The 24,649-nt window shown below is 32.8% G+C and overlaps 1 protein-coding gene across 1 annotated transcript; it reads left to right on the top strand.

The window, feature by feature from the left end:
- The first annotated feature begins 12,791 nt into the window (after nucleotides 1-12,791).
- Nucleotides 12,792-23,608, top strand: LOC140444221 (fatty acid synthase-like). Its single transcript, XM_072535967.1, has 18 exons — nucleotides 12,792-12,889; nucleotides 13,552-13,705; nucleotides 14,081-14,269; nucleotides 14,374-14,937; nucleotides 14,995-15,236; nucleotides 15,297-15,571; nucleotides 15,755-16,098; nucleotides 16,256-16,904; nucleotides 17,179-17,431; nucleotides 17,521-18,052; nucleotides 18,249-19,233; nucleotides 19,307-19,595; nucleotides 20,390-20,576; nucleotides 21,222-21,500; nucleotides 21,574-21,999; nucleotides 22,083-22,411; nucleotides 22,821-23,004; nucleotides 23,196-23,608. Exons 2-18 carry the CDS (start codon nucleotides 13,570-13,572, stop codon nucleotides 23,411-23,413), a joined length of 6,081 nt encoding a protein of 2,026 aa, XP_072392068.1. The 5' UTR covers nucleotides 12,792-12,889; nucleotides 13,552-13,569; the 3' UTR covers nucleotides 23,414-23,608.
- Nucleotides 23,609-24,649: the final 1,041 nt, after the last annotated feature.

Raw genomic sequence — 24,649 nt, 5'->3', positions numbered from 1 at the left:
CACTTCTTGTTCTTGAAATTAAGAAACAAGTCCCGATAGAAAAGTGTTGTTTATTGGGAACTTCAAACATTTTTATAAACGAGATTCCCGGTTTTATTATTACATACATTTAGTATTTCTCGTGTCATTTGATTTGCGGAGCAACTTGTTTTCTCTAGACTGGTACACATGCAATCCATTTATTATTATACTATTATTTAGCAGGTGTTTACCTGGATATTGGTATAGTTTACCTGTTTTTTAAGTCAGCTGTTGATAATTAGTGTTTTTACTATCATTATTTTTATATTTAATTGTTCGTTCAGGAGCCAGTTCTTTCTTATTGCTAATCAAATAGTATTTTCGCATTGTATTTTTATTAATTTCATCCAGTTTGGGTCATGGACAATCCAGTTAATATTTCATATATAAGGCCAGTATGTGTACGTAAAATACGGCGATACTCTGTAATTTTACTGTGCCACCACCGGTTTTCATGAAAATTTGGATGTATGGAAATGTAATGAAGATGTTTTTTAGGGGTGGAAACCATCCCTATTAGAAAAAAAACGTGTAATTAAAAATTAAAGATGGTAATTGTTTCAAATCATCTTTTAATGAACTGAATAAAGTTCAATTAGAATAAAACAACATAATTTACTGTTTTATTACAATTTAACTCCTAAATCTCACCCCTTAGATTAGTTATAATTAAAACAATGCCATTGAATATCTTGTCTTCACTGATTTGCAACGAAATTTGGATTTAGGTTATATTTACCCTCTACTTCAAAATTGGACTTGTTTCATATTTTGCTTATAATTTTTTAGGGTTGAAAACGATCTTTAATAAAAAATCATATAATTGTAAATTCAAGCAATTTGGAAGTATTTTATTATACAGTGCCATTAAATTTACATTTCTTTACGAAATAGTTTTAGTATTTTTTTTTTCATTGAAACTAGAAATACAATTTTTTAGTCAAAATGTTATTTAATATTAATGCTCATGATGTGATATTGGTAGAAAATATGGAGAGAGAAAAAAAACTAGAACGTTTAAGACAAGCATTTGAAAATAAAGCTCAACAGGACAAAAACTCTCCATCTACGATGTACATTTAAACATGTAGCTGCTATTACAAATAAAATAGTAACTTTGACTGGTGCAATTTTTGTATTACCTAATTGTTTGCGTATGAATGATTGGTATTATAAAAATATGGACAAATAGATTTAGTGGAACATGAAAAATTAAATTACTCTTCTACTTACTTTTTTTATCACCTATTTTGAGTAGATATTACATTTAAGAGACTGATTAGTTGATAATGACTAGATCGTGTTGCAGCTCTGAAAGTACAAGTGAATCAGAAACACAATTAGACGTTGTGGGGGAAACCTATACTCGAAGTAATCTGATTATTGGCCCATAAAATATTATATCTTTATTTAATTAAAAAATTTTAATTTACGACTTCTAAGAACATTCATTTAAATGTTTAAATGCTTTCATTCGATTCAATTTTCATAGTAATTAAAAAAAATATATAACAAAACCTCACGAAGGTTGCAATAAAAAATCAAGAACAGAATACAAAATTGATTTGGATGATATTTAGTGATATAAGGTTTTTATTACCAAATAATACATAATTTAGATTTTTTGGCAACAATCCAACCTAATTAAAATTGGCTCAAATACAATTTAACAATTTAGTTTTAAAAAGTAAACTAGGATAAAAAACGAAACAATTGTTTCTTAATTTAGAAAATACGATTTAATTTCACAAAATATATAGAGAGCTGAAAAGAAAACCGCCGCTTGAGCAAAGATAATGCCAAATATTGGGGGCCTAGTTCTTACAGAAGGAAGGTCTATTTAGAAACAATACACTACTAAGGGTGGTAAGCACATATAGGTCAACCTCAACAATTGCTGTAGCTCCAGCAATCCAGCTAATGATAAAGGAGAGGGTGGCTATGTACGAGAAGGGCGGATATAAGAAGATGTAAAGCAGAAAAAACAGTGTGCAGTAGCAAAGGGAGTGGTCCGAAGAAAGAACTGAAGCAAAAAGACAAGGACGCTCATTCCCAACATAAAGCCCTGGATAAACTGTAAATTCAGATATACCAATTTTTAATTCACACAATTTTTGACGGGTAATGGGTCTTGTAGAACCTATACTTATAAAATAACAAAGACGTGTAATGTATGGGCTGGAGGATGACGCAAAAAATTGCGCTTTTACATGCAGTCAATTCAATTAGAAACAGGATCACATTATAAAATATAATAGAGCCATAGCTAGCAAAAAACATTTTAACCTAACGGTAAGCACTATCACGGAAATTATAAAACAGAAAGTATATGTGAGGATGCTAAAATATACGCAAAACTAAAAGAACAAATAGGACAATGACAAAACGACATATTCTAAGTTTCACTCGATCAGAGTATACCATAGAGAATAGGGGTGTTTAGTGGGTAAGGTCAAGTTGCCATAACTGAAGTCCCACAATATCATAGAGCGAATGAACAGGCGATAGGATAAGCGCAAGCGTCAACCCTTAAAAAAAGGCACTAAATCATTTTGATATCATTCTTTGAAATTATGTATGTTATTGTGTATTATGTATGTTTGTATTATATTCAGTTTCTAATTCATTGACATATCGTCCTTGACATATCGTCTGCTTTTTCTTCTGTAGGAGTATGCACATTTAATGGGGTATAATTAAAAATCTATAACAACTATAGAATATTGCATATATATTGTATGAATATAAATAATTATATAAATTTCGTTAATATAAAAGCCTCTCATTTTAGGAAAATTTAATTGCACACATTTTAAAAACCTTGTAATTATCTTAAACAAAGAATGCTACAAAGAGTGCAGCTACGTTATGGAATACAACAGTGAGTTATTCTTATTTTATATATCAAAAACATTTTAAAGGATACCATTAGAAAGGTTAAGTGTCGGCCGAAAGGCCTGTTATCAGAATCCCTTCTGGTCCTATAACTCGTTAAATAAAGTTGTTACTAAGTTTATCAAATGATACCAGATCAGACCTCAAAAATGTGTCAACAGCCATGACTGACGATCAATAAGCTGATGCGCTACCTGATACTAAAATAGAAGAGTACTTAATAGCTCTTGGTGAAGTTGTTGATCCACGGAATATTTTATTTTCATTCAGACTACTAAATAACAGAATATGTATTTATCCCTCCAGCGAGTCCTTTTGATAATTTGAATATCGGGATCAATGTCCCATTCAGCAGAAATAGCAATAAAAGGCGCAAATCTAAAAGCACTAAGATTAATAACTCCAAACGAAAGACTGTTACTATCTTATGTTTGCCCTTGTACTCCACATACTTTAATAGAAAATGAGTTAATTAAATTGGGTCTTAAATTAATGTCACCTTTAACCTTTTTTAGAATAGGTAGTCAGCTCCCAGAATTTCAACACGTTTTCAGTTTTAGATGACAAACATACATTCAACCACTTGTAGATATAGACCTACCTTCTTCCTTATTATCACATTGTAACAAACTGTTTAAGTCATAATTCACAAAATGATTCCATTCTTATTTACCACCAAGCACAACAACCAATACAACAACAACGACAAAAATCCTCCCAGACTAACAAATCATCCTTAGAAACCGAAACAGATCTTTCAGAAACCGAAATAGATTCTAGTACCTACACCTAACCAACACAGAGATAAAAATTTAATACCTCCCGTACTTATAAAAACTAATTGTTTATCTAAAGATCAGTCAACGACCAACAACAGAACAATTTCGGAAATCAATAATACTCCATCTTCCACTGAAGAATTAAATAAAGAAGTTAAAATCCCAAAACCAACCAAAAAGAAACTAAAAAAAGCAACCTAAAACTACTATATCAATTCAGGAAATAATGACACTAACAAAAATAATATTTCACAATATGTCAAATAATTTTAAATTAACCTATGAACAAACTCATGACTTTTTGAAAATTATTCTAGCTCGTCTGATCCCCTGAGCTTACTACAAACATACACAACGGATGAACATGATAACAATAATTAAGCAGTATTTTAAAGAAAAACACATGAAAACCAAATGCACAAAAATGATAAAAAAAAATACAAAAAATGCTAAACTCTTCTGGTAAAACTTAATGGAATGTTAACGGGTTCTATGCATGTTTAGAAATGCTTAAACACTTATATTCAATAATCTCGCCATCAATTATTTGTTTACAAGAAACACATTATAAATATCATATCGGTGTTATTTCCACAAAAAATAAATATCGGTAATATATACATTCCACCTGACTTAGCAGATGCTTATGCACAAAAAGCAGATATTTTAGATGTATATGTTGGAAAAATATACAGTTACTTAAAACAATTTGAAATGACATGCTGGAGCAATAACAACTTTTCTAAACAGTTTATCAATACTAAGATGATTTTAGAAAATTAATCAATAGATTTTAATTGCATTGAAGATAATTTTAATATAACATTTACCATGGAAGAGCTTAATCACTCTTAAAGTACCAGCAAAAAATCGGTGCCAGGACTAGACAATATTCCTGTTAGTTTCCTATAAAATCTACCAGATAATGGAAGAAAATATATTTCTAACCTATACAACAGAATTTGGACAAATAATGAGTTTCCTACAAAATGGACGCAGACGATAATAATTTAATTAACTAAATCAAATAAATCACGAACTGATCCTGATTCATGTAGTCCAATTTTTCTTACCAATACAATGTGCAATTCTTAGCAAAAATTTCACTAGATGGTTCTTGGAAAATAATAAATTAATAATTATTGAACAAAGCGGCTTTCACAGGAACAGATCTACCATAGATAATTTAACAGACCTGGATCTAATCTAATAGAATTGGACAGGAATGTCTTGCTGTCTTTTTCGATATAACAAAAGCTTGGAGATAAGACTCTTAACACACTTAGTCATTGGGGTGTCAAAAGTAACGTGCTATATTTTATTCATAACTTTCTTAATAAAAGACAATTTAAAGTTAAGATAAATGGTAAAGGATCCAACACTAACGACCAAACAATTGGAAAACCTGAAGGATCTGTTATTATTTCAACACTATTCTTAGTAGCGATAAACATAATCTTAGAAAATTTGCCAAAACTTGTAAAGGCGAGATTATACGCTGATGATTGAGTTATATATTCAAAAGGAAAAAATATTCTTTCTATACAGAAAAATTTATAATGTGCATTAAATTACCTTGATAACTGGTCGAACGAAGTGAGATTGCAATTTTCTACAACCAAAACCCAATGCATATTATTTAAAAAAAAAATCACACTCTACAAATTCAGATCTTAAGTTATATGGAAACAACTTATGTGAAATACTTCAAATTTTTAGGAATGATTTTTGACAAGAAACTGTCTTGGAAATACTATATTAAGCAAATTAAGTAATCTTGTCAATTTGGTCTCAATTTAAAGCGTACACTGTCCAATCGTCATTGGAGCTCGGATTTAAAAATTTTGATTCATATTTACAAATCACTAGTACGATCAAAACTCGATTATTGATCAGTTGTATACTCATCTACAAAGGAGACACTTCTTGCTCAACTAGTAGTCATACAAAATACAGCATTAAGAATAGTTAGAGGAGTATTATATAATAAATACTCCCATTAAAATTCTACAATATTTAACCGACGAACCACCTTTAAATTTCAGAAGAATGTTCTTGTCACTAACATACAAATCATTTATATGTGTGATCAAATCGCATCCTACTTTCCATCATACTCTCGCTGAACGTTTTAAAGAAACTTATAAAAATAAAAAAAGGACGAACCATCCCTTTTAAGAGAGGATCAGAAGATATCTTCTTTTCCATAATATTCAGTTCCAAAAATTTTTGATCAGTCAAATACAGTCAAACCCCCCGCTGGACCTTTCCCCCTGCAGTATGTGATCTAACTCTTTCGAAATACAATAAGCTGGAGACCCCCCATTCAACAATTATTCAATCCTTTTACAACATACTTGCTTCTTTCCCAGATCATTGTCATATCTATACAGATTCATCCAAAACTATTGATGGTGTGAGATCAGCACTTATAGATTCGAACATCTTCCATTTGCAGTATATACTCTGTTAAATTTTGTTATATTACCGACTCTCTTAGTACATTACATACGATAGAATAGTTATATACAAGTAATCCTATGGGTATTTTAGTAAACAAACAATTACATTTACTAAACAACGATACGCAGCAACTGCACTCTTTATGGGTTCCATCACACATTGGACTTCAAGGAAACGAAAAAGCAGATTTTCACGCCAGAGAAGTAATACACAGTGCCTCTTCAGTGATAGCGAACTTGGAATCTATTTCCAACTACAAATCGTTCCTTAAAGAAAAGGTCACAAATGAATGGGAAAACTAATGGAATCTTCACAATCTACTCTACATACCTCTACTACAACTCTACTATAGTGAGATAAACTTAACTTGCCAGCTGTTTGTTAACCTTATTCGTTTACGTATAGATCATAGTAGACTAAGTCACAGCTACCTAATCTCCAAATCAAATCGCCATATTTGTCACTTTTGTAACACATATTTTATAGAGTGTCCTAAATATATTAGTGAAAGACAAAGACACTCAATACCTAACAATAAGAGCAGTCTTAGGAGCACATTGTAAATTTACAAATATGTTCAATTACTTGACAGACATTGATGTTTTAAAAAAACTGTAACTGTTATTTTTTTTTTTTTATTTACGCTGTAACCACCAGGGTTATTAGCGACCTAAATATATAATACAGGTAAAGTTATAAAAAATTACAATAATTGATACAGTCCTGAGTCTTTAAGATAACTTATTGTGTTTTTAATGTTCATGTTTTTTCCTAGGGCTTCCTTTATATTATTTGGTATAGTGTGCTTCTTTCTTGCTGCTTCATATGTTTTGCACTGAGTTAGTATATGCTTCACGGTGAGTGTTACTTGACAATTTTCACACATTGGCGGCACAGTTCGCGTAAAGAGGTGTTTATGTGTAAAGTTACTGTGTCCTAGTCGCAAACGTGTTATTCTCACTTGGTCCTGTCTATTCGCTGTGGGTTGGAACCATGGTTTCACTAATTGTTTGATTTCTTTGAGTTTATTTTGTGATGCACTCCACTTATTTTGCCACGCACTTAACACTTTATGTTTTATTTCTGACTTAAAGTTATCTGAAGAAACCTCATTAATAAGAATGGAGTCCTGGCTGAAGGATTCTAAGCGTGCTAGTTCATCTGCTTCTTCATTTCCTTGTATACCTGAATGTGATGGAACAAACATGAAGTCAACAGTGATCTTATTATTATTTAGAATCTCTATTTCTGATTTGATATGTGAGGCAATTGGATTATTGGTATATAAACGTTTGATAGTGTGAAGTGATCTTAGTGAATCGGTTATTATGAGAGACGGGGACTGTTTTGACTCTTTTATGTGGATAAGTGCTTGTAATATTGCAAACAACTCCGCAGTATATGACGAAGTAATGGGCTTGAATTTAAATTTTAAGGATGTATTGGGTGTAAGGATGGCTGCACCAACACCGTTTGAAGATTTGGATGCGTCAGTGTATATCTTATAGTGATTTTTATAAGTTTTCATTTCTGTTAAGAATGATTGTTTGATCAGGTCTGTTATATTCTCACATTTTTTATATATACTAAGGTTAGTATTAATCTTGGGAATCGGTATTAACCAAGGTGGAGAAGTTAGGAAATTTGTTGGGAGAATTTCAGGAAATTTAAGATGTAGGTCATGAAGGGTTCTTCTAACTCTTTCGTAAAATGGTGGATCTAGTCTTGTTGTAGAGAAAGTGTCTTGAAATCGATCTGTGAACGTATTGGTATAAGTAAGGTGTTCTTTATTAATAGCTATTTTAGAAGCATATGAGAGAGAAAGGTATTTGCATCGTAAACTTAGTGGTGGTTCTCCTGTTAAGCATTGTAAACTTTCAACTGGTGTCGTTCGAAACGCACCTGTAGCTATTCGTAGAGCTGTGTTTTGAACAGTTTCTAATGTTTATAATACTGATATTTTACTTGATGAATAAACTATCGCACCATAGTCGAGTTTGGATCTAATTAAAGATTTATATACATGTAATAGTGTATTTTGATCTGCTCCTCAGTTTTTGCTGGAAATAGTTTTCATAAAATTTAGTCCTGCTTGGCATGATTTTTTAAGTTCTTCTGTATGTTTTTTCCAGGTGAGCTTTTGGTCGAAAACCATACCTAAAAATCTGATATTATTTGTGAAAGTAAGGGTTTGATTATATAGCTTTAGATGTGGAGTTAGAGTGTTATTTTTTCGTGTGAATAAAATACATTTAGTTTTTGTTGGTGAAAATTGTAATCCGATAGTCCTAGACCATGATTCTAACTGATTAATCGTTTGTTGTAAATGTTTTTGAATAGATGTAGAGTTTTTTCCTTTGGCAAATAAAACTAAGTCATCAGCGTATAATCTTCCTTTAACAATCGGTGAGCATTGTTGAAGTATGTCGTTTATGGCTATTAGAAAAAGGGTTGAGCTTATAACTGATCCTTATGGTACTCCGTTCTTTTGAATTTTTTTATCTGAATTAACGTTGTCTGATCGAACTATGAAGCTGCGAGAATGAAGAAAATTGGAAATAAATTTTAACATATTGCCTCTGATATTCCAATTATGCAATTTTGATATGATATTGTATCGCCAGACAGTATCATAAGCTTTATTAATATCAAAAAAAACTGCGATACAATCTTGCTTATTTGCAAATGCTTCATGTATTCCTGACTCTAAGTCTATTAGGTTATCTATAGTGGATCTATTTTGCCTAAATACTGTTATGTTTTGTAAACCCTATTTACAAATTGTAAAATATAACATTCTTACCTAATTGTAAATCTAATAATTAATCATAAAAACTGTTTAGATTTAAGTGTCTATGTATTAATTATAGAGTACAGATACCCAAAGTGGTTGATGCTGTTGTCAACAAAATAAAATAAAAAAAAGAACTAAACGGGTATTTCTCCTGAACAAATCTCACTGCTTTAACAATTCATCTGTAGATCGCAAATAATGTAAATTTTATTAATATATTTAATAAAAAACCATAAAAGTCCGACTTCCTGATCTAATTAACAGGTAGTATAATACTGGCGCAATTGAAATTTATAGATACACGCCTAGTTTATTTAAATATTTTACAAGAACCCACTTTTTAAAAGCGCAGACATTTATTATGTATATTTTTATTTGTTAACTTTATGAGTTTTTTTGTATTAAATATATTACTTATTTATTGTTTCGACCTCCAGGACAGAGACTGTTTTTAAAATATGTTTTCTTTACCTAAAAAAATTATCTTTCATTGTAAGTCATGAAAAAACAGCTCGAAAAAACTCATTGATGCTATCTGAAACGGTAAAGAATTGGTCTATACTTCCTTGGTGGTCTATACTATGACCACCCCGATCGAATACTATAAAACATCCATACTTCCGGCATTTCCTCTTGCTTTTAGATTTCCGTCAGCAGGCTACATATCCGCGTTATAAGTTCCTATTTCTCAAGATTTATTAGTTCTGTAGGAATACCATTGCTGCCTATACTTTTATTGTTTTTCATGCTATATAAAATTATAATTGGCCCTATTATTTCTTCTATTATCATATCGAGTTTTCAGATTTATTCTTCCTTTGCTGTGACATTCTTATATCTTTTGAAGTTTCCTTAAATATCGTCTCCAACTAATTATGTCTTATTTCTCTATGAGCACAAATTTTCCATCATGCTTCTCCCAAAGGAATTCTATTCGGACAAAATTTTCCACAAGATGCCTCTTGTTATGTTTAGAAAAGTTTCATCACTATCAACTCTGCTAAAAATTTGTCCAAAGTAGGTATCTTGATTTGTAAAATTAGTGTGAACTCCACTTTTGTTGGAATTGTTTAAATTACGATATTGTCTATTTGCTGGAGCTTTCTTTCTTATGCTCTTTCTGATGCTCTTGATGCTTCATTATTAGTTCCTTGCTTTAATTATTTCAAAAGTGTATAAGTAGGTGGAAGCTATAAATCCAATAGTACTGTTTATTTACAGGTATTATCCAAGGCAAGGATGTCAAACTGAAAAACTAGCTTGGGCCAAAAAAACATTATTTAACTTCAGGTGATCAGCAAAAAAATCAATGTTCGTAGAAACAAATTTATTTTTTTATTAGTACGTTGTAATAAACATTTATAAAGTTAACTTGTTGTTTTCGTCCTGATACTTAACACCTATTCTTTGAATTGACCTCTAAAAATCATACGAACAATACGAACAAGCTAAATCTTACTGAAAATGTCAATTTTAGAACTACAAAAAAGTTTCAAAAACCTTTACTACTCTAACTGCCTAGCTTCCCTTTGAAACGCTCACTTGGAGGAAGGGGGTGAAACGAAAAAAATCGATTTATCAATTAAATTGGTACCGTAAATGGGGTAAAATTGATCCAAAGGGGCAAAATTCATAATTGCGAATTATTCTGAATATTTTAATTTTCCCTGATATCTAAGAAGCTTAACAAACGGTTAAAAACATCGCTTTAGTTAGTACACCCTCGTGAAACCTGTGATTGTATAGTTGAAGAAGTATATTTTTTTATGGAAAAAATCTTTTTTTTAATTATGGCTATATTTTTGATAAGGTTCTTTAGCTTCCTAACTTTCCGGTGCATAAGAATGACAAAAAAATGTGCAATTTTAACTAATTACCTTAATAATTACATATTCTCTGTCAACACATGTAAACACACTATTTTTTCAGGGTATCATAATTTACGCGGGAAATTTAAAAATACACGATGGGCCTAATTTGATCAGATCTGTGGGGTGAAATTGATTTTCACCGGGAGCGAATTTGATAACATTCTTTCTGAAGAAATTTTAAATTAGTGCTTTCATTTCAGAAAAAATGATTCGAAACTATATAAGAAAATTTGGTGCTCGTCCATATAAGGACTATGATGAAGTAAGGGTGGAAAATACCTTCTAGAAAGTCCTTGAAAAAGGATGGTTCTTACGTCGCGCTGCCAAAGAATATAAAATTCCCTACGAAACCCTTAATAACCTGTATAATGGTCGATTTGGAAAAATAAGCGGGGGCAGACTGTATTTTCCTCGAACGAAGAAAAAACCATTATACGGCGTTATACAACCAATATGCGGCTAGTGGGGATTTAACTTTGACTTGCGAGATATTAAATATTTAGCCAAAAGCGTTTTGGATGCCCAAAGTGGACAAGTGCCTCTTTTCAAAAACAGTTTACCTGGAACTGACTGGGTATATTCATTACTGAGACGGTATAAAGGAGAAATTACCCAAAAAGTGGCGACCAATATTAAAAGACCTAGAGCCAATATTTCAAAAGAAACTTTAGTTGTCTACTTCCAGAATTTGCGTAGATAATTAGAACATAGTCCACCTAATAATATATTCAATTACGACAAGAACAATGTAAAAGATAACCCCGGAAATAAGAAAATGATATTTCAACGTGCCACCAAATATTTTGAACAGGTTTTTAATTTTACTAAGGCAGCAACGACTATAATGATGCTTCTGCTTCAGAATTGCTGTTATCACAATATGAAGCAGAAAAAATGTGGATACAATGGACTGAAAATGGTCCAAACGGATCACCTTGCTGTACTGACAGATACTGCTCTGTAGGTTCTTGATATAATCGCACCCATCATGGACGGATAGATTCACAGACATTTACGGATTGGTTTACTTTGACCTTTTTACGCAAAGCATCTTGAAAGGCAAAAAATCATCATAAGAGATAATCTTTTCTCACATTTTTTCGAGGAGGTTATATCTTTTTGCGAACAAAACAATGCGGGCTTTTGGTCATTTTGTGGAGTTTTGATATGTTTGGTCAAAATCTCAGCACATTTGGCCCAACCACTTAATATCTATTTTTTCTTTTCAGATGGCTTAGAGGGAAACTCTTAGTAATTGAAAAAACTGTCTCTGACATTAACCATAATAGATAAGAATGATTTTCCAAACTTGTTTAACAAGACCAAGCACATGGACAAAAACACAAAAACAGCTCACAAAAACAGCGCTATAAAACGAATTATTCTTTCTCCCCCAATTTTTTTTTAAATAAGTTACCTAGAGAAGATAAAGAAATAGAGGGCGAAATCGACAACCTAAATAAAATTTGAATTAACTCGACTGTAAAAATTCGATATTTTTGATACGTTGCTCGATTTTTTCCATTTTTTACGATTTACGAGTTTATCATGTACCATATTCGCACTTTCATTGACCGGTCGTAATGGAATTTCAATTGTTAGAGCCTAATCTACAAAACTTATATCATAAAATTTTGATTGCGAATGACGAATTGCGATGACAATGATTATGATGATTTATATAAACAGGAAATACTATTTTTGAACATCTTTGAATAAAAATAATATGTAACGATAATATTTTAAAATTTTTTCAAAAGTATCATCTCAAGAAAGCACAGGAATCGAAAAAAAAAGAACAATCGCTGAGAATTTATTACCAAAAAAAGATCAATGATAAAAAAATACTTTATACTTATCGACCGGTTCACACTGTAGATGTATGTATTAGATATAAAACAATAAAAAATTTTAATGGTTTTTTAAACCTGTTGCAATATTGTAACGTCAAATTTAGAGTATATATAAATCAGATATTTTCATGATCAATCAAACAAGAACAGCTTTCAGAAGTGTGGTGTCTAGTGTCATACTTTGCTAACTACATTCGATTTGTATTACTTCAGGTAAATTTTTTAATAATATTGATCGCTAACAAATTATTTTAATTTTTCGTTTTACAATTTTAATAGGGCCTTTCCTGATATATTTTTGTGTTAATTTACGTTTGAGTTTTGTTTTTGTTTCAATAGTTTTCAAATGCTTTTTGCTCAAACCTGTAACTAATAGGGTAATAATAGTGTTTTTTGTCTAATTAGTGCTAGTAGTTAAAATTTCTACTAGGATACTCGTGTGAGTATTTAATGCAGTGTTTATTATGCATTACCATACCAGTGCCATATTCGCTATCGTGGCTTTATTTACAGCAGCTCTAAATAATGAAGTAGTCGATTTTCAATACCATTGTCTTAGACTTTTCAGCCATGATGTTTTTCTTCTGTCAGGGCCACGTGTATAGACTATAGAGCTGTAATGAGAATATGAATTATTTTTATTTTTTAAAACTACTCAGAATTTCACTATTGGTATTATATCATATGCTTTGACTACAAATGTTATATGTATTTCTTCGTTAGTTAGTAAATTCGCTTTATTCGTCTTCTTCTAATCATTAATTTTCTCTTCTTCAGTATCGCTCAGTGCTTTCGTGTTACTCTTTATTTTTAATTAAAGGATGAGGTATTTGTTTCGTTAATTAAAGATAATTAACTAAGTTATTTTGTTACAGGTCTATAACTTGAACAACATGGAAGCTCCCTTTGACGTTGTAATCTCTGGAATGTCTGGAAGATTCCCGGAGTGTTATAACGTCAAGGAATTTCAAGATGCAATCTTCCAAGGATTAAACTTGGCAACAGAAGATGACAGGAGATTTTCAACGGGTAATATATTTTACATAATTCAAATAACAGCATTATTGTATCATTCAATTTTCGCTTGTCCACTGCTGGACATAGATCTCTCTCAGAATTTTCCATCTGTTTCGATCTTGTGTTTCTTGCATCCAATTATTATATCAACGGTTTAGATCGTTAGTCCAACGTGTAGGTGGATCACTTCTACCTCGGTAGGCAAGGTTAGACATATATCTTCGCTGACTACAAGATTTATCATCATTTCTAATGAATGCCGAAACGTCGAATATATTTTGTTGTGTACCTATGTTTTTTGCACATATTATTCTAATTAGGTTTTTTAGACAGATATTTATTGCTATAGATTGACTTAATGGATTAATAAGTTCTTTGTTATTTTAGAACTTAAGGGTTTGCCACATTGGATCGCTAAAGTGCCCGAGTTAGACAAATTCGATGCCTCATTTTTTGACATCCACTACAAACAAGCAAATTTCACTGATCCCCGTCAAAGAATCCTGCTGGAAACCGTCTATGAATCAGTGGTAGATGCAGGATATAATCCTTCTGAACTTTACGGCAGTAAAACAGGTAAAGATGACTATTAATTTTTAATTATTTCATTTCCTTGAAAATTTGCCATTATTTTAAAATGGTCATTAGTATGTAATAATGTTGGTCAATGCTTATTTCAGGTGTGTATGTTGGGCTTGCCAACTTCACCAACATGAACGAAATGAGAAGCATGGAAAGCAATGGTTATGGAAACTTGGGAATGGCTTTGTATGGTGCAGCTAATAGAATCTCCCACGCTTTTAATTTCAGGGGTCCAAGTATGGCACTAGATGCCGCGTGCGCTAGCTCTATGTACGCTCTGATAGCTTGTTTCGAGAAAATACGATCGGGAGAAATCGAGTACGCCGTTGTTTGCGGTACTCATTTGCTTTTAAGTCCAGATGAAAACAGAGATTACCAACAACTTCGAGTACTATCATCAGATCAATATTCCAGAGTCTTCAGTAAATTAAGAAACGGTTTCGTGAGAGCAGAAGGTGTGGCTACGTTGTTCCTACAAAGGAAAACTAATTGTAGACGTATGTATGCTACAGTCTTAGGAGCTAAAGGAAACGCTAATGGTCACAGCAAAGGAGGATTCACTTATCCTCATCCACAAATTCAAGCAGAACTTATGACAATGACTTACAAAGAATATGGCGTCAATCAACATGATATATCATTTTTGGAAATCCATGGAACAGGTACGTCACAAAATCTTTGTATATGAGCGTTATTTTTAAGATTATATTTGTATCCAGGTACTCGAGCTGGAGACGCCATAGAATGTGAAAGTGTTTCGACTTTATGCAAGCAGACTGGAAGAAAAACCCCTCTGATGGTTGGAAGTGTTAAGAGCAATACAGGTCATTGTGAAAACACAGCTGCCATTGTATCCGTAATAAAGATTATAACAGCATTTGAAACTGGAATTATTGCTGGTAACTTACACGCTGAACCAGTTGACGAAACTCTTGCAGGAATTAAAGACGGAACTCTGAAGGTAAATCCAAATGTTGTTTCAATAATATTAGACATTTTATAACAAAACAATTGTTTTAAGGTCGTAACAAAGCATACTGAATGGCCAACTGGTCTTGGAGCAGTAAACTCTTTCGGAATTGGTGGATCCAATGGACACGCCGTGCTAAAACGTAACGACAAAGTAGTCAAACCAATTGTTAATCGTAAGCATCGTCTAGTTCAAGTTTCTGGAAGGACTCTGGAAGCTGTCAACCATTTCTTGGACGGCGTTGTAAAGAATAAAGATGATGAAGAATTCTTGGGTTTGCTCGACGAAATTCACAAAATGAACATGAAAAGACATTTCTTTAGAGGGTATGTACACTTTTATTCTAGTTATGCTAGTTCTGCGTGGGAACTCTTTTCTTAATCAATCAATATTGTTTCTTGAACATTTGTTAGAAAAGTATTTTCATTCAACAGAATCTAATATTGTAAAACTAATACGAACCAATAGGTATATATAAGCCTTTGTAATTAAATTTTCACTTTTTTTAGGTATACTGTTCTTGGACAACAACCAGTAAGAAACATTTCAAAGTACACATCTGAACGTCCATTGGTATTTATATATAGTGGATTAGGAACACAATGGGCCGGTATGGGAAGAGATTTGTTGGAATACCCAGTTTTCCGTAGTACATTTACTCGTTGTGCTCGTGCTGTGGAGCCATACGGATTAGATCTTATGGATTTAATCTTAAAGGGATCTGAAACTTCTGTTAAAGATATTGTTTTTGTATTTACAGCAATTGCTGCTATACAAATTTCTTTAACCGACTTTTTGTATTCTTTAGATATAAGACCCGATTTCTATGCTGGACATTCTTCAGGCGAAGTAGGTGAGTACTTATTATACCAATTTTTTATCTAAATTATCATTAATTGTACCTAAAATATTTTCTTTAGAACCCACTTTCCTTCTTTTACGAAATCTTTTTGACATTTATATTTTACAATTTATTTCTGAGAATGTTTTACACAAAAAAAAATTTTCAGGATGTGCTTATGCCAACGGGGACTTAACTCCTGAACAAGCAGTGCTGCTGGCCTTTGCAAGAGGACATTCTGTGAAAAATCAACAATTAGAGGCTGGGCAAATGGCTGCTGTGGGTCTTGGCGCAGATGTGATTGAAAAAATTCTGCCTGCGGACATATTTGTTGCTTGCCAAAATTCCAAAAGCAGCGTGACTATCTCTGGACCTAAGGAGAGTACCGTTAAGTTCGTCAATAAACTTAAAGAGCAAAACATCTTTGCTCATTTAGTCGACACAGCTGGATACGCTTTCCACTCTAAATATATTTGGAAGAGTTATGAACCTTTGGTTGATTTCATCAGGAAGGTAATCGTGGATCCCAAGCCTAGATCAGATAAATGGATTTCGAGCTCTGTAGCACCAGCACAAGCCAACGAGGCATGGGCTAGTCTCAATTGTGCAGAGTACCATGCTAACAATTTCAGAAACAAAGTTCTCTTTGAGCAGATTTATGAGCATATTCCAGAGAATGCTATCGTGCTTGAGATCGCTCCCAACGGAATTTTCCAAGCAATCCTCAAGAAACAACTAGGTCTAGAACGCACCGTTATTTCTCTTACCAAAAAGGCTGCTGATGATCAAGAACAATTCCTTCTTTCAGCTGTTGGAGAGTAAGTCAACTATTTTTAACCAAAACTCGATTTATTTTCTATTAAAAAACTACTTTTTCTACTCAAAAAAAAACATACAGAAAGTTCTTTAACTTTTAGATTTTATGTATATACTTTAAAGCTGTTCTCTAGAGATTGTGGTATAGCTAAACTTGTTTTTATATTTAAAAATATTTCTTTTTTTTGTGGTATTCTTCTTTTGTGACTCAGTCGACCAGACTTATTTTCAATACTTGACGATAGTACCACATTTTAAAAGTACCACTTTTTATAGACTATTCAATGCTGGAGCACAACCAAACTTAAGAAAACTTTACAAAGAAACTGTATTCCCGGTCAGCAGAGGAACATCCCTAATATCCCCATTGGTAAAATGGGACCATAGCATTACATGGTTCGTACCAATGTACAAACATATGGATGGTTTCGGAAAAGTTGTTAAGGTCAACATTTCGACCGAAGCGGACTCTTACTTAAAGGGACACAATATTGACGGAAGAGTTATGATGCCAGCTTTTGCTTATATGGTAAGATATAGTTCAAAATTTAGCAGATTCTTATAATTGAAAACAATTTCTCTACTCTAATAACTTCAAAATTGTTGATTCTATTTTAGGAAATGGTCTGGAAAGTATTTGCTGAGTTGAAATTAAAAGAAGTAAATGAATTCCCTGTGGTGTTTGAAGACGTTAAGTTAATTAGAGCCACTATTCTCCCAGAAAATGAGAACATCGAGTTTTTGGTAAATATTATGAAGCAAACTGGTCATTTCGAAATCCACGAAGGTGGATCTATTGTCGTTTCTGGAAAAGTACGCTCAACCGACGATGTTTCAAAAGAATTCAAACCAATAGAAGAACTATATAAGGGTGGAAAAGACTTGCCAATGTGTAAACGCGAGGACTTCTATAAGGACACCAGATTGAGAAGAATGAATTATTCTGGCGTATTCCAAGGAATCGTAGAATGGGATATCTATGGTCTGAATGGAACAGTTGAATGGATGGAGAGCTTGGGTGGATTTTTGGACAGCGTTTATCAAATTTCAAAATGTGAAAACTTGACCAAGGATTTGATTATTCCTACATCTGTTAAGAAAATGGTGATTGATCCAGTAACCCACTTTGCTCAGGTAGCAGCTAATAAATGTAAGTTGCTTACTTAAATCAGTTTCTTTTTTCTGGCCAAATTTTTGTCAAAACTGCTTGTCTCGCCAAGGTGTATATCCAGAAATCTTAGTTATCTCTTGATTCTTATTTTTTTATTGTGAACTAACTTAACAGTATAAATATTCCCATTATTTTGTGTAATATCATAAAAAATTATTTTTTTTCTGCATTTTAGTTGTTGAAGTTCAAAGAGATCCATATCTTCATTTGGTGAGAACTAAGGGAATCGAAATAACAGACTTGAAGTACGAGAAAGCAACCAAAAGAGAAAAAACCCATCCTGATGCCACTCTAGAAGACTACCAATTTATTCCATATGATATTCCCGTAGGAAGCAATAAATACGATTTAAGAACAAGCTTATCAGCAGGATTACAGATAGTTTGTCAAAACGTGAAAGGCTTGATAAAAAGAGTATCGGTTTGCCAACTTAAAGATGACAGTAAATCGGCAGTAGCTGACGCAGAGGTTAACAAGTTAATGGAAAGCATTTTGGATAAGCAAATCTTAACAGAGATAGACTATACCACAGACTCCTTCAGCACAGCAGATACTGCGTATGATGTAGTAATAGTGACTGGAAATGTATCTGTGAACAACGGTGCAGATAATCTAAGAAAATTCTTGCGACCTGAAACAGGTTTCGTAATATACGTTGGAGATATTTCTCAAATAAGGACCAACTTTGAGATTTTGTTCAAGACTCCCTCTGTGAGTTTATTGAGGTCCAAGCAAGAGCCTGCACCTCATCATGAAGTAATCAATGTTAGTAATACAGACTTTTCTTGGCTAGAAAAACTTAAAAAAGCCGCCAAAGATACTGAATCAAAAACTGTGTATTTGGTCGCCGAAAAAGAGGAAACGAGTGGTGTTGTTGGGCTTCTCAAATGTTTATTGACCGAAGATTCAAAAGTGCAATTTAAAGCTGTTTTCACTAATAATGCAGGCAGTGAATTCTCTCTAAACAATTCGTTATATAAAACGCAGCTGTCGAAACAGCTTAATATTAACGTACTAAAAGCTGGTACTTGGGGAACTTATATTCACATTCCTTTAGAAGATATTCCTCAAAAATTCGTCAACCATGCTGTGGTTTCCGTTAAGAATCTTGGCGTTGAGCCATTGTTTAACTGGATCGAGTATCCCAAACTTGCTCCCAGGTAGGTTTATTCCTCAATTAACATTAATTATCCACAACACCTTTCCAACTTATAATCTTATATTTTCTTTTAGCAATAATAAATCCTCCCAAGTCGTCAACGTAAATTACTCCGCACTAAATATCATCGATTCTCAAATAGCCGCGGGTGACTTCAGACTTAAGCCCGTTGAACCAACTGATACAGATGCAGATATAGGATTCGAGTACTCCGGAGTAACAGAGTCAAAGAAGAAAGTCATGGGAATTGTTGCAAGAAAAGGGCTGTCGTTGCAAGTCAACAGCGACCCTCATCTAACTTGGGAGGTACCCAGTTCTTGGAATTTGGAACAAGCAGCAACGGTTCCTGTGATTTATTCTTTGGTAAGTATATTTAAGTTACATAGACAGATAACGGCCTTATAATTTCGAATATTACACGGACAGATACATTCATATTCATATTTATGTACACCCACTCACACATTAAAACCATTGTAAAGATAATGTAGTGACTTTTTATTTTTGTTGGTATCACGACAACTAACTATAATATTCTAAAAAGACAGCATCTACCCGTGTGTTCCGTTAGTTTTTATAGTTAACAACAATCCTTTAATTTCTCATTTCAGCATGACGTAAAAAATCCTAAAGATCCTGGAGCAAGTTTCGCTAAGATTATCCGTCTAGTAGACTAAGTGAGTTCTATTTTTATTCTCGTTGTATATATTTTGACCATCTTTCTTCTTATACTTCGCTACAATAACGATTTTTACGTCCATACCAAAGAGCTCTGCTTATATTTTCCCGGCACTTTTGTCTCAAACACGCTGCTTGTTCTCCTGCTGGCTGTTTCCAAGATCTATATCATCAATATCCAGCTTTCATTTATCAAGTCTACTGCTGGACATACGTCTCCCTTAAACTACTCCAATCTTTACGATTGTGTGCTCTTTGTTGCAAATTTTTGGTGATACGCCTGATGTCGTCAGCTCCACGAATAGGTGGTCTTCCTCTACTACGTTTGTCTGCTCTTGGCCTCCAATTTGTAATTTTGCTCTTCCATCGTAAGTCGTGCATTCTCGCTACATGACCTCTCCAGTTCCGTTTCAGTTCCGATTTACTATTTTTGGTAAGTTTATCAAATCTTTACTATAATGGCAACTTTTTTTTTACAGTGTTACTTAGGAATGGTAGCAAAAGGACAACTACAGAAGGAGGAAACGGTTCTGTTGTATGTTTCTGATGAATTTATTTCTGCAGCCACATCGATAGCCCGAGGTTTCAAGTGTCGCATATTCTTAGCCGTCAACACAGAAGAACAAAGAGCTTTATACAAAAATAAGTTGCCTGATGTAGAGATTGGTAAGTAACGTGTAAATTTATTAAATTAGTTTGCAGTTTTTTGGCATGTAATCCAGCAATCTATCGGGATAAAAGACTGGAATATTCGATACACGTATTGTCACTACATAACAACCCTAATATTATGAAAATCTAGCGAAAATGTCATTTCTGGTAATTAGTATTAATTTCTCGCTTAATATAACTGGCATATGCTTGTCTGATGGTATTTGTCAGTTTTCAATTAATTTTTACACCATATTTCTAAGTTGTACAAAGCACGTTCAAATATTATATTTCAAATATAAATTAAGCAGCAGTGAGAACAACATAGAACCTCATTTGACTTCCTTTAGAATCCAACACTCTTCTGTCTACTTTTCATTGACAAAAATGATAGATGTTTGTGTTGTCTTCTTAGCTCAGCTTATTTTTTATTATCTTTTGTTATATTTATTCTTGGCGTTTTGTGTTTTTAAAATTTTTTTGAACTTGACTTTGATGCCAGCAATTAGAGGATTGTAGTTTGAACCAATATATTCACAACAGTTTTTGACAATTTATCGCTATAACATTCTTTTTAATTTCCGTACGTTTTTTCACTAATTTGTATTTACATTTTTTCACTAATTTTATTGGTTAACATAGGTATTGTTTTATTTTCAGGACTAGCCAAAGATTCCGCTTTCTTGGATTTAATTCACAACAAAACTGGTGGAAAAGGTTTAGATTTAATTGTAAACACCGTTGACGATGTTTTCTTGGAAAAATCAATTACTTTCTTATCAAATTGCGGAAGAGTAGTGACTCTAATTAGAGGATCATTCCAAAATGCAAAAATAAACACAGATACTTTACATCACACTAACTTCTGTGTATCGCTGGATATTCTTCTTAATCAAAACGTAGCAACTAAAGAAAACATTAGGACACTAGTAAAAGAAGGTACGTACTTTAGCTATTGCAATAACATTAAATGTTGGAATCATTTATTATACTTTATATTTTTAATCAATAGGTATTTCTTCTGGTCATGTGCAACCTCTACCGTCAGCTGTATATAAACCGACAGAGCTATCTTCAGCAGTTAAGCAGCTACGAGACTCAAATAATAAAGAAAAAATCCTTATTAATCTAGCACCTACTTCAGATCCTTCGATACTAGCTTTGCCTAAAGTATACTTCGATCCTAGCAAGAGCTTTATCATCAACGGTGGCTTAGGAGGAATGGGTCTTGAATTAACAGATTGGTTGTTATCAAAGGGCGCTAGAAATATTGTTCTTAATGGCAGGAGGAATATTACGAACGGGTATCAAGCAATGTGTATGAGAAGATGGGCCCAGTACCAAAAAGTTGTTATTAAAGTGAGTACAACTGATGCCAGTACGTTAGAAGGAGCTGAAACATTAATAAAAGAAGCCCAAGAACTTGGACCTGTTGGTGGTAAGTACATAATCCTTGTAAATATAAAAAATTTTATTTATTTGACACTTATGCCTCCTACACGAATTTATTTCATGTTTTAGGTATATTTAACAGCGCCATGGTACTTCAAGACGCTAACCTTGCTGACCAAACAGTGGAAATGTTCAACACGTCTTTGAAACCTAAAACATTTGTAAGCGAAAATATGGACAAAGTAAGCAGAAAGCTTTGCCCAACTTTAGACTTCTTTGTATTGTTCTCTTCGATGACTTCTGGAAGAGGAAATCTGGGACAAACTAACTACGGAATGGCCAATTCGTCTATGGAAATGCTTTGTGAGAAGAGGAAAAGAGCAAATCTTCCCGGATTGGCAGTACAATGGGGGCCTATTGGAGAAGTTGGGGCTCTTTCATCGTTGTCTGATGATCAGGTAACAATTTTTGTAGATGTATTATTTTATACTTTTTCAATTGGTTTATTGTGTATGTTTCATATATTCAATATATATTTCTCAGAATCCTGATCTAGTAGATGTTAGCATATGCCTGTGTAGTACATTTGATGGTCTCCAATAAGTATTTGCCCCCTACAATGAAGTTACTAACAGTCACAAAAAATGGTTGACTTTTACGGGTTCTATGCCAAACGGGTTCTTCAGCAAACAATCTTATTGTGTGCAGGATCTCTTATGACCTAAGCTGACTCCTTTTTATTTACCGCAATAGTTCATCCTAATTAGTACATGCCCATCTAATCCTGTATCTTGAGAAAAAATTTGAAGTGAACTGACTGCATTCGTTTTAATCTATGATCATTTTTTAATTGTTTTTCTGTTTTAGGAATTCCTGTACAATATACCACAAAGAGTTCAATCCTGTTTTGATGCTTTAGAGAAGTTAATACTCCAAGGCGTAGCTATAGGTGCTAGTACTGTAGTCTCTGATAGAAAGAAACTTGGAGAATCAACAGCTTCAAAGACTCCTGTAAATATGGTAGCTCACATAATGGGAATATCTGATGTCGGTAAGGAAGATAATTTCATTTAACAAGTGATAGCTAAATAAATAGACAAATTGTATTAGTAATATATAAGTAGGACAACAGCCGCAGTCGATGACAAAGATGCCTGAGTAATTCTCATTTGTTGGGCTTTTAACTTTTACTAGGATCTTTTTCTTCATGTAAGCCATACTAAGTAGTTCTTTTTTTTTTAGATGTTATTGATAAAAACACAAAATTGGTACAGTTAGGTCTGGATTCACTGATGATAACAGAAATCAAACAAGTGCTGTTCAGAAACTTCCAGTTAACCGTAGGATTGGAAGAAATTAGAGCATACACTTTTGACGAGCTCTCCAAAATTGAAGTCAAAGAAACGCCCAAGACCATCCAGACAGAGTTGAAAAAGGGTGAATGGGTGAAAATTATGTAAATATGTTTATACGAAAACTTTGCCCTATTTTTGGTTATGACGAAATTATATTGTATTGTCTTCATTGTAAAGATTAGCTATTAAGGAAGGATTGGTTTACAGTTTAGGGAATTTTAAAACTTTCTGTTTTCAAACTATCAAATTTTACGTTTTGTTAAAGTTTTTATAAAAATAAATGTATTTTTATTATCGAAACTTTATTTTTATTTATATGGTCCAACTACACCTCTAGTAGATTATTGATCCTGTCTTAGACTATAAAAACTGATAGACACGCCGTAATGCTATTCTCTCGTCTCGAAGATGTGAAGAAGAGTAAAGCCAACATAAAACTATTCGCACAGCTGTGGGTGACGTCAGTTTACGGCAGAAACGGTAGAGATTAGAAGTGTTTATAGGCGTTATAAACTTTTTAAAGTGTTCCAATTTAAAATTTTTCCAATACATTAATATTTTAATTATGGTGTTATCTTGCAGTGCATTTAATTGTACGCAGCGACAAAAAAGGGACAGATATATCATTTCATGGGTAAGTAAATTCACAAATTAAACTTGAAAAACATACCAGAAATTTAGCACCTATTATTTTACTTTTCCCTCTCAAAGTGTTTAAAATAGATACATATGGGAGAGAGAGAGAGAGAGTCATATATAATTTTCATTTTATAATTAGAATGAAAACTGAAAGATTAAGTAAATACATTGTTTTAGATTTCCTAAAGATTCATCATTGCAAAAAAATGGATTATAGCGATGCGCCGTGAAAATTTTAAATCAACAAAGAGTTCTAAAATTTGCTCCAAACATTTGACAGCAAATTAGTATATTACTAGCGGTTGAAGTTCAAAAAAACAACTAAAAAAATATGCTGTACACAGCATTTTCGATTTTCCAAACCATTTAGTTAAGCAAGTTGCAACTAGAAAATTTCCAGTAAAAAGAGAAACTGTCTCAGTCAAACCAACAGGATCTATAAGGGAAAATATAAATATAACAACGAGTGAATCTACCACCATAAAGACTCCAGTAGAAATTTCAGACGAAACTACCTTAGAACCTCCCTTGAAAAAGCGAAGACATTATCTTGGTAACTTCGAACAAGGATCATCTAACAGAGACCAGGGATATAAAGTAGTAGTAAACAAATTAATTAAAAAAAAAACAAACAAATCAAAATGTTGCAACAACGAAACAGAAGGCTTGTTAAACAAGTAAATACCTTAAAATCTTTATTAG

This window comes from Diabrotica undecimpunctata, chromosome 6, assembly GCF_040954645.1.
Source record: "Diabrotica undecimpunctata isolate CICGRU chromosome 6, icDiaUnde3, whole genome shotgun sequence".
NCBI classification, from domain to species: domain Eukaryota; kingdom Metazoa; phylum Arthropoda; class Insecta; order Coleoptera; family Chrysomelidae; genus Diabrotica; species Diabrotica undecimpunctata.
This window is presented reverse-complemented; position numbering and strand designations above follow the sequence as displayed.